The sequence below is a fragment of the Zingiber officinale genome, chromosome 4A, assembly GCF_018446385.1.
Source record: "Zingiber officinale cultivar Zhangliang chromosome 4A, Zo_v1.1, whole genome shotgun sequence".
NCBI classification, from domain to species: Eukaryota; Viridiplantae; Streptophyta; class Magnoliopsida; order Zingiberales; family Zingiberaceae; genus Zingiber; species Zingiber officinale.
In genome coordinates this window covers 24,982,499-24,992,583 of record NC_055992.1, presented here as the reverse complement: position 1 = coordinate 24,992,583, position 10,085 = coordinate 24,982,499, and the positions used below count along the sequence as shown (strand labels likewise).

The window sequence follows — 10,085 nt, the reverse complement described above, 5'->3', positions numbered from 1 at the left end:
GCCATACCTTAACAGCCCGAACATATCCCTGACGTGACAGTGGAAGCTTCCACCGTACGATCTTCTGTATGACCATGTCACCGACCATATCGCCCGTCGATGACACTGATCCCTAGGAAGATATTACCAACTGCTCCTTTGTCTGTTATTGGGCCGAGCGGGAGAGCTGCTCGACCAGTCTGCTGTCCGGGTGATGCAACAATCGGGACGAGCGGGAGAGCCATTCGGCCAGTTTATCGTCCGGGTGATGCAACAATCGGGCCGAGCCTCCCGAGCGGGAGAGCCGCTCAGCCAGTCTACCGTCCGGGTGATGCAACAGCCGGGCCAAGCGTTCGCTCGACCAATGTTCTGCTGGTTGGCTCCCCCCATCGGGCGAGGGAGCCTTGTCTACCAGGTCGAGGCTGTATCCACTATTTGGTCAAGCGGGATGGTTGCTCGGTCTTCGTGCCTCCCTGGTTGAACTTCATGAGCGTCGGAAACTCGGAGTCTGATCGAGCTGTCGAAGTGTCGGATCGTCTACTCTTCCTGCTGGCCACAGAGGTAATTCGCTCGATCGGATGCCCACCTAATGTTGACCACTTTGACCTCCTGCCGATCGGGCCCTACCCTACCCTACCCTACCACTGGATCATATTATAAAAATATATAATATATTAATTTATTTATTAAAAAAATATAAAGAGTTGAATTTAAACTCGAGCTCAAGTTTAATTTTTTGTTACTTTTTAATAAATAAATTAATATATTATATATTATAAAAATATATAAAAATACATATTATTACTATCTTAGTCGAACTCAAGTCAATCTCCATTGACTTTAACTCAAGTCAATCTCCATTGACTTTAACTCAAGTCGAATTTTGATCAAGTCGTTCACGGACGACTCATACGAATGACTTACTCTCACGCGAATGACTTGCTCATTTGCCCCCCAGCGTGAATGCATCACAGGTCTCAATCTACCCGCAAATCCAACCCTTCGTTGGTTGTTCCATCTCGTGTTCGTCGTTATAAAATAAATGGTTCTACCACATCGCAGCCAGCCGACACTGGGGGGTCGAGCCGAGGTAGAAGTTTCCTCGTAGAAAGGAAGCAGACGAGGGACGGAGGGAGGATCGGGAGGAGTGAGAGTGTGCGACAGGCGTTGTTTATGCCGAAAACCTCGTCGTCGCCCTCACCGAACGTCACGCCGATGAATCCCTCCCTCAAGCCTCAACCCCTTCTGTCCTTCCCCCACCAAATCCTTGCCCCTAATCCTCTTCCTCTGGCTCCGGCGGCGCCGCCCTTGCCTTCTGTCGAGGACCAGATCGACCTACTCGACTCCTCTTTCACCCACACCCACGACCACGGATCCCTCCTCATGGATGACGAAGACGACGACCCCAATATTCTCCCTTCTGGAACTCTAGCGCATTCCCAATCCCCCTTATCCTCCCTCCTACGCGACGACGACGACGGCAATGACGACGACGACGATGAGGATCAGGACGACGAGGAGGATATTGACTCCGAGGAGACCCTGGTCGAAGACCAGAATCCCCCATCGTCTGCCGGCAATCAACGTCCCATTTATTCCCTCAATGATGCCCTCTCCGTCGTCCCTATCGTCACCCCCCGCATTGACCCTGCGCCCCACATCTCGCCCCAATTTTACACATTTAACCGGGAGTCACACTCTCTGATGGTATGCTGCATTATGGAAAGCCGACTTGCGACTACTGACGAGATCCGCGCCGCCACGCCCTTGTCTGTGCTCAAGTCCTGGCGCTCTGTATGGAAGGACAGGAACGAGGACACGGCCTACCTCACCGCATGGAAACGCATCCAGGACAAGCTCCGAGCTAACTTGGACGACGCCCTCCCTGCGCTCTTCTTCAAGAACAACCCACTGCAGCGGGTCTCTTATGTGGACCAGTGGCAGGAAATTGTCACCACTGCTCATGCTGACCCTGACCTACTGCGCCACCTTGGTCTGAAGGAGACCATCGACAGGATAAAACAGTCCTGGACAGTTGGTGCCAAGTTCTATGGAATACCGGAGTCATTCATCCGAGTTTGTGTTTCTTCCTGCCCAATATGCTCCTCTTCATCATTCTCACTGACACCCCCAGGGAGCAGCAGCTTATTACGGTCCAAAAGGCGACGTTTTGAATACACAGAATCCTTTGAAGTGCCCGCAAAGGATGTGCAGCGCTGCCTGCAACAGCTTGCAGCCAAGTACACGGTAGTTCTTTGTATCCGCCAGAAATATATAAGGTATAAGCCTTTCACAGCTGAGGTGAAGGACTATGCATGCCACCGAGCAGGGGAGCCTTCTTCAGCAACTGCGTCAGTTAAGAAAGCTAGGGCTTTAAAGAGGGAACCATACCAGTCAAAACGATGCGGCTGTGGGTTTCGGATTAGGGCTATTGTTCCAATCATGAACTACAATGATAAAGACAAGACGTTTGTGTACCAGGAGGAAGGCACTGCTATATTCAAGCTATATGCAATTCATACTGGACATGAACCTGGGCCACTTGATGGGAATGCCAGGATCATCCATCGAGTAGTTGGAAACAAGAACACTTATGAATTTGGTTCAGAAATGTATGGTGTTAGAGAGGATATGGAACCTGAGCCATTTGTCAGCATTATGTGCAAGGATGACAGAGATCATTATCGCATATTTATTCAGCAGGTTCGTGATCTCAAGGTTGAGGTTGCAATGCTTGAAGGAAGAGTTGCCAAAATGAATCCAGATATGCTAAGCTCAGTGACACACGATCTGTCTGATATCTTGCGCAGGTTGAAGAGTCTAGGTGGAGAGATGCAACAAGATGAGACAGCAGCAATGGTAGGTGATGAGGACGTTGCAGAATGGAGGAACAATAGCTGTCACCATTCTGGCAGGCATGATGTTATGTTTAGCAAGGCTACTAAGATTATTGAGGCAGACATAGACTTTGGTTCAGATCTTGGAGCTATTGCGCCATGGGATAAAATGACATCAGATTGCCATGATAGAAAGTTGCTTATGAGGGATTGCATGAAGTCTGGTAAGTGGATGTTAAAGGAATATTGTAGTAACTTTGATGAGAAAAGCATCCTCAATTGTGGTGTAGATGAGGATTCCAAGCTGATAAAACCCTTGACTCATCCAAGTCTTGTAGGAATGCACGTAGATGGTTTTTATAGTGACAGCACTAAGTGGTATGACTCACCAGGTGGCTTGGACCCTAGTACAGATTCTGGAGATGATGATTTTCAGCATGGAGGGATTGTGTAAAGTGAGAGTTTGCTTGTTTTTGCCTTATTCAAGGAAAGGACTTGTAAATTGTCTACACTAACAGAAAGTTGGGAACCCATCATCATATTATTAGGATTAGGTTTCAGGTGGTTATTCCCTGAGTGTTGTTCCCATACAGATTGCTTTTTTCTCAATTCAACGTGTTTAGTGTTCTAGCATTGTTGCTTGCCCAAATGATAATGTCTGCCTATCATCTTTCTAGCTGTATCCCTTTATGTGTATTGGTTGATTATGTTCCATTCTTGTCATATTCAATTGATTTTACAAGTCAGTTAGACAATTGATTTTATTACTGTAAAATCTTCTTGTTTGCTTGGTATGTATGTAGTGGGATTTGATTAGTTTGATAACCTGGAATTTGGTTCATTCTACCCAGTGCTTAGTCAAATAAAACTGTCGAAGCTGTGGAAGCGGTCTGTTGATCACCCTTCTAAAGGTACATAACATAGTTATTGTGTTAATTAGGCTATGTTTTGGTGACTCACAGGACTTTTTTCCCCCCAAGCCCTATGCATATTCTTTTCTCAAATTCAGGTACTTTTTGTAGCATGGGTGGTTAGGAGACAATCCTATTTTATCAATGTGCATTATGATGTTGTAGTTTCCTCCAAGTTAGCTTCCATGGTCCTTGTATACATGGCCTACAATTTAAAAGGTGTTATGATCCATATAACAGGTATTTATAATGCTTTGTATTTAATGCTTATATATGCACATTTCTCACCATTGTCACTCTTGAGCTGAATTTTCTTACATTATGGCTTTTTAATTTGCATAGCATGCACACTGTCATAATTCCACCTACATATGCTTAATGGTTCATGCTTTAGTCCTCACTGTGAATATACACTCTGATCCTTATTCTCGTTATCATGTAGTGTTTATCCCAACTATTATTATAAAATTAAGATTCATGTTGATGGCTTTAGACAAAATTATAACTCTGTTGTTGAGGCTTAATGCAACTCTCAACTTTTTCCAATTGAGTTTTAATTCAACATTGATTACAAATTTAGAAACCCAATCTTCAACACTTATTGGAAGTAGCATTGAATATTAATATTCTCTTCAACTTATAATTTTCTAAATAGTGTCACCTTAGAATTAAATGTCAGGAACAAATAATGATAGATTGGATAAGAGTTCGCCTGGCTAGAGGATAGGGGTGGATAACCATAACATATAAATTAAAATTTCTCTTGCAAATACAAAGACAATTCCTATGTTAATACTTGCCTGAGGTGCATGTATGTATTCCGTTGTTTGTGTCATGTATAGATGCAGTGAAAATGAATAAGAACACATATAAAAGAAAAAAAAAATGATCCTAACATATTTAATTTATGTGGTTCAATGGCTCCGCTCTTGTCTGTAAAATTTCCACTAATAACTATTCTTTACCGGATGCTAATAACTGATATTTACAAAAGGTAATGGGATAGATCTTACAATCCCTGCCTCGGCTGCTACAGGTAATAACATTATTCTCACTGAAGCCCTTAGAGATCTTTGAGCAGTGTAAGCACTTGTATGGGGAAAGGATCAATTTCATGGTGGAACAAAAAATATCCCAACTCAAAATGCTCCAAAAGCTAATATTTTCTTCACCCCATAGTTCACAATGAAAGCGTTGTGCAGATTATCTAGCAGTTTGATAAGATCAAAATCCAAAACTTTGTGGCTTCAGTGATTGCTTTATTTAACCCACCACAGTAGTCTTTGTTTGCAATTCCAAAGGTATCTAACATGTATATTCTGTTCTCTATTGAGTTATGATAATTCACACGGTTATTTTCCCCTGGTTTTATTTGTATTCTTGAATTTAGTTAATTGTTGATGCATAATTGGTATATGAGCTCGTGCAACTCAAAATGTAGGCTCATATCCCACTTGTAACTCTAGGCATTCTCTCTATTCTTTTGCATTATATACTGACAGAGGATTCAGCTACATGTCTCATGCAGATAATGTGTCAATGGTCACTTTTGGGAATAATGCATACATAGTGCATTCACTAGAACACTATCTATATACTCTAAAACCACATAAACTTTTCATAAATCTACTCTAATCTTTTGATTCTGCTGTCTTATTATATCACCTTAGATATCTTTAGTTCAATTTGACAGCATGCTTTAATTAAGATTTGCATCTTAGATTGGCACAAATCTCCAACATTTATTGTTGCATGACAAACAAGTGTGCTTGGACCGTAATGTGTGAAAACATTCATATTGTGTGGGTTCTGTCCTCGATTCTTCATTGTACTAATAGAGGGTAATCTTTGTTCAGTTGGTAAAGTTTCTCTGTCTGATTAAAATGGTACTTTGGTAGCAATGACCTCTATAAATCATTATGGTCGTTTCTCCCTAGATCGTTTATGCGCTGAGTCATCATTTTGGTGTTGTTGAAGGGTGTTGACATATGCCTAAAATATTAACGTAATTGTATACACATTTAACCTAGAACCTGCTAATTCGTTTATGTCATAGATTGGTCAACTTGTAGTCTATTCCTGTCATGAGGATCTTCCAATGACTTCACATTGATTATTTCATTGCTTTGTAAATCTTCTAAATTTTTCAATAAATGTCTTTGTCTTGGTTCCGTCATTCCCTTTAAAGCTGGTTCTCTAACACCATCATTAATGTCCCACGGATTGGCTATTTGCAATATGAAATTACTGAGATCGATTTTCAACGTGCGAAAGACTTTATGGATAATGGATGAAATTTTTCATGATTTACTTCCCTTCCCGTTCGTATAGGACAGTCTTGAAATTGTTCCCAGGATGAAGATATCGTCTTTTGCTGCAACCAACACATCAATAATTTTCAATTCGGACTAATCTAAATTCGCAGTTGAGAGTCTAGAACCAATCTAATCTTCTGGGATAATTTTGGCATCTGCTGATATTTAGAGATGAAAATGGGACGGATTGAAATCCGGACTCCGTAGCAAATTTATCCTAGCGGAGCGGGTTTAAATCCGTATAAACGGATCTTAAGTGGATTTGGGGCGAGTCCCGGATCCGTTCCGTATATTTTTTTTATTAATTATTAATCAAATAAAAATTGATAATTAATTTTTAATTGAATCAAAATTGATAGATTTAAATTTATAATAATATTTTTTATTACAAAATATTATCAGATTTAAATTTATAATAATATTTTTTATTACAAAACATTATTAATATAAGTATTGAAAATAAATTTAATGTTTAATTAATTTTTATTTTTTTATTTTATATTAAAAAATAAAATAAATAAATATGATGGATCTAACGAGTCTAGATTCGTCCAGTTAGATTCATGGGGTAGGGAGGGACAAGGTGGGTCCAAAGAGAGAGGACGAATAACAAATTTAGTTAAACCTATTTTAACTCGGATCCATTGTCATCCTACCATTGATATCTGGATTAAAACAAAAAGCAACTTTGACCACTTGAAACTACCATATTCTCATTAATTCAAACAAATTGTCAATGCCCATTTTGTGACGTAAACATTCTAGAAATAGGCTCTGTTTGTTTCAAATGAAAATCAAATAAAAAATGTCACACATGCAAACTGCAGAATTCATTGGCTCTGTTTGTTTCTGTTTAAACCAAATTATTAACAATTAATTTAAACTTCCTATACTCCAAGGTATCAGGTGTTATCACATACGCTCAACCATTAATTAAATACAATATTTAGTTCGATTAAACCAAATACTTTATTGTATAATTAAGTAGATTAAGATGACTGCACATGAGTTTTTTGTGAAGTGTTTACTTTTTTGTTTTTTTTTAAAAAAAACCTAAGATATAAGTGTTGGATTTTTCGGACCGCAAAAATCACTTTTTATGTTGCGGAAACCCCGAAAGTCCCATGTCACGGATCCGTGCGAAGAAAATAAAATTTCGTAAAAACTTTCACGTACGAGTTTACTAACCTAGATCTACTTTAGATTTACAAGATAAGAGTTTTACCCTTCATGCGAAGCCCTTCGCTTAATCCCGCTCGTCTAAAGTTCACCAGATCTCAAGAGTATCAAGGTAGATACTCCTCTATGTGTATTCACATAAGCAAGAGATGGAGAAACTTAACACAAAGGTGTGCTAGCACCTTTGTAAGGTTCGGCCAAGGGTGGAGGAGGAGAGGGAGAGAAGAGAGCTTGAGAGGAAAAAGAAGGAATGAATTCACTTGAATGAAAATCAATTCAATTCCACACTAAAAGTGGCCGACCACTTCATGAGGTTTGTAACCTCCATGGAATACCAAGAGTCACAACTCTTGATAACTCCCATGAGGTGGCATCCCACTTAAGCAAACATGATGATGTGGAGCATTATCATTGGCCCACTCTTTGCCAACTCACAAATGAGGTGGCAAATGGTCAAGTCAAACTTGACCCTTCATCTTCCTTTCAAGTCAAGTCAAACTTGACCACTTCTCTTCCATGGTTGATCAAATCTAACCATTAGTTCAAGTCAATTTTAATTTAATGAATCTCTATTCATTGAATTAAATTAATTAAATGAGTCTAAGTCCAAATTAGACTCACTTAACACATGAACCAAATTGAGTCTAACTCAATTAGCCTAATTTGGATTACTCTTAATCCAATTTGGTTCATCACATGGACCTAATCCTTTAGGTTCATCAAATGAACCTAATCTTCATCTAATTGCCCTTTGTGTGTGACCCTATAGGTTCTTATAACGTTGGCAATGCTCCTAAACCCATTTAGAAGCATAAGTAATGAGCGGTATCTAGCAACACATCATTACTACCCAAGTTATAAGAATGTTGAGATCCAACATCACCTTGTGACTACTAATTGTGACTCCTCACAATATATGACAATGTCCTTCTATCCTAGACATCTAGATTGATCAATGTGAGACATAGACCGTGTCATCCTCTAATCAATTTAAATATTGAACTCCAAGTAGACTCACTCAATCAAATGAGCTCAATATCTTATATTGACTCATTTGGACATGGCCATGCACTTAGTGGTCTCACTCTATCAAGAATATCAATGTCACTCCCATCATATGGGAGGGATAGATCCCATCTACATCACTCACATCCCTCTGCATAATTCATTACATACCCAGTAGTCGCCTTTATAGTCCACCCAGTTACGGGTGACGTTTGACGAAACCAAAGTACGTAACTCCTTATGTAGGGAACCATGGTGACTTCAGGTCCAAGGACTAGTAGTCATAGTAATAGACACATGAAAAAGTATATGACACTCATATAACGATCCATGATACTTTCTCATGGCGGATCATTCAGTATACATTCTCCAATGCATACCCATGTGTTAACTTGATATCTCTATATCCATGACTTGTGAGATCAAGTCATCTAGTTGACATGCTAGTCTCGTCGCATTAACATTGTCCTTGAATGTTAATACTCGACTAGGAATGATTAAGAGTAGTGTTCCCTATATCATCTCACTATCGATTCAACCAATCGATTGATATAGGTAAGAACTTTCTACTCAAGGATGCTATTATACTTAGTTATTTGCCACCAATACAAGTATAATAACCAAAACAAATGCCTTTATTTATATATAAAAGAATATGATATAATGAGTCCATACAACAATCATTAAATGATTGACTCTAGGGCTCTAACTAACAATAAGTTGGACGCTTTCACAAAATTAAACTATAATGATGTATTTTTCTTAATGAATGTTAGGTATCTAAGGATCCAAAATACCGTACTCCTTATATATACATTTTTTTTAATATAAAATGTATAAGTCATATCCAAATGGTTACAAATAGCTTATAATAATTAATTAATCTAAAATATGATTAATTGGTTATATTTTAAATCAATTTTAAAATATTTTTTTGAGATAACTATTCATCAACTGACCACATTATGAAAAATAATTAATTAATTTTTAATTCATAAAAATTTGCATTCTCTCACTTGGTTAATAAATTCGAACTAAATGGCATTTTAAGATCATCATAACTTTATTTAAGAAACAATCACATGAATCATGTCTATGGATCATCTTTTCATGTTGACTCTGGGACGAATTGATGGGGACACTGGGATGAACGTATTCACTTTTTACCATAATGTCCATGGGTCATCTTAAAAAGAGTATTATTTTTCATGTATAATACATTGTATCTAATTTTTTTAGTACTACTTTAAATATAACCCAATCTAAGAAATAAACTTTACGTTTATTCTAGGCTTGACTTAAGAGATATTTGCCAAATGACAATGGATACTTTGAATATGAGAAAATATCAAAACTAAATACGAGTTTTAATAATGTATCAAATATACGTACACTCAAATTACATTATGGACCCAAGTCTCATTTGAACTCATTAATACTTTTGGATGAATCCCTTTAGTTAAAGGATATGTTATCGTCAATTTACTATCAATGTGTTTAATGATTTACCTTTTCTTGTTCTTGTTGACTAAGTATTTAATGTCGATATATTTATTTTAATTTAACTACCACTCTTATTTTTTTAGCCATAAATATAAAAATTAAATTATCATACATATTTAGAAATATAATCCATAATTCTAAGCTTAGATAAGAAACTCTTCAATCATACACCATGCAAAGTAATCTCTTAAAAACAAGAAATGTATGTCGAAGTAGCAACTATTGTTTCCTTTCAACTCCTCCAAGATACAATTTTATTGACAAACATAAACATGTAACCACATGTTAATTTACGAAAATCAATGCATCCAACAAAGTTTGGATCTAAATATTCAGTGACCTCTAAATTAATATTA

At 38.1% G+C, this 10,085-nt stretch overlaps 1 protein-coding gene across 1 annotated transcript; it reads left to right on the top strand.

The window, feature by feature from the left end:
• Positions 1 to 1,041: 1,041 nt before the first annotated feature.
• LOC121969731 lies at positions 1,042 to 3,571 on the top strand. Its single transcript, XM_042519953.1, has one exon. It carries the CDS (start codon positions 1,153 to 1,155, stop codon positions 3,268 to 3,270), a length of 2,118 nt encoding a protein of 705 aa, XP_042375887.1. The 5' UTR covers positions 1,042 to 1,152; the 3' UTR covers positions 3,271 to 3,571.
• Positions 3,572 to 10,085: the final 6,514 nt, after the last annotated feature.

Bases quoted from the DNA above. Each gene is read 5' to 3' on its own strand.
- LOC121969731 (XM_042519953.1), top strand. From the start codon at position 1,153: ATGCCGAAAACCTCGTCGTCGCCCTCACCGAACGTCACGCCGATGAAT.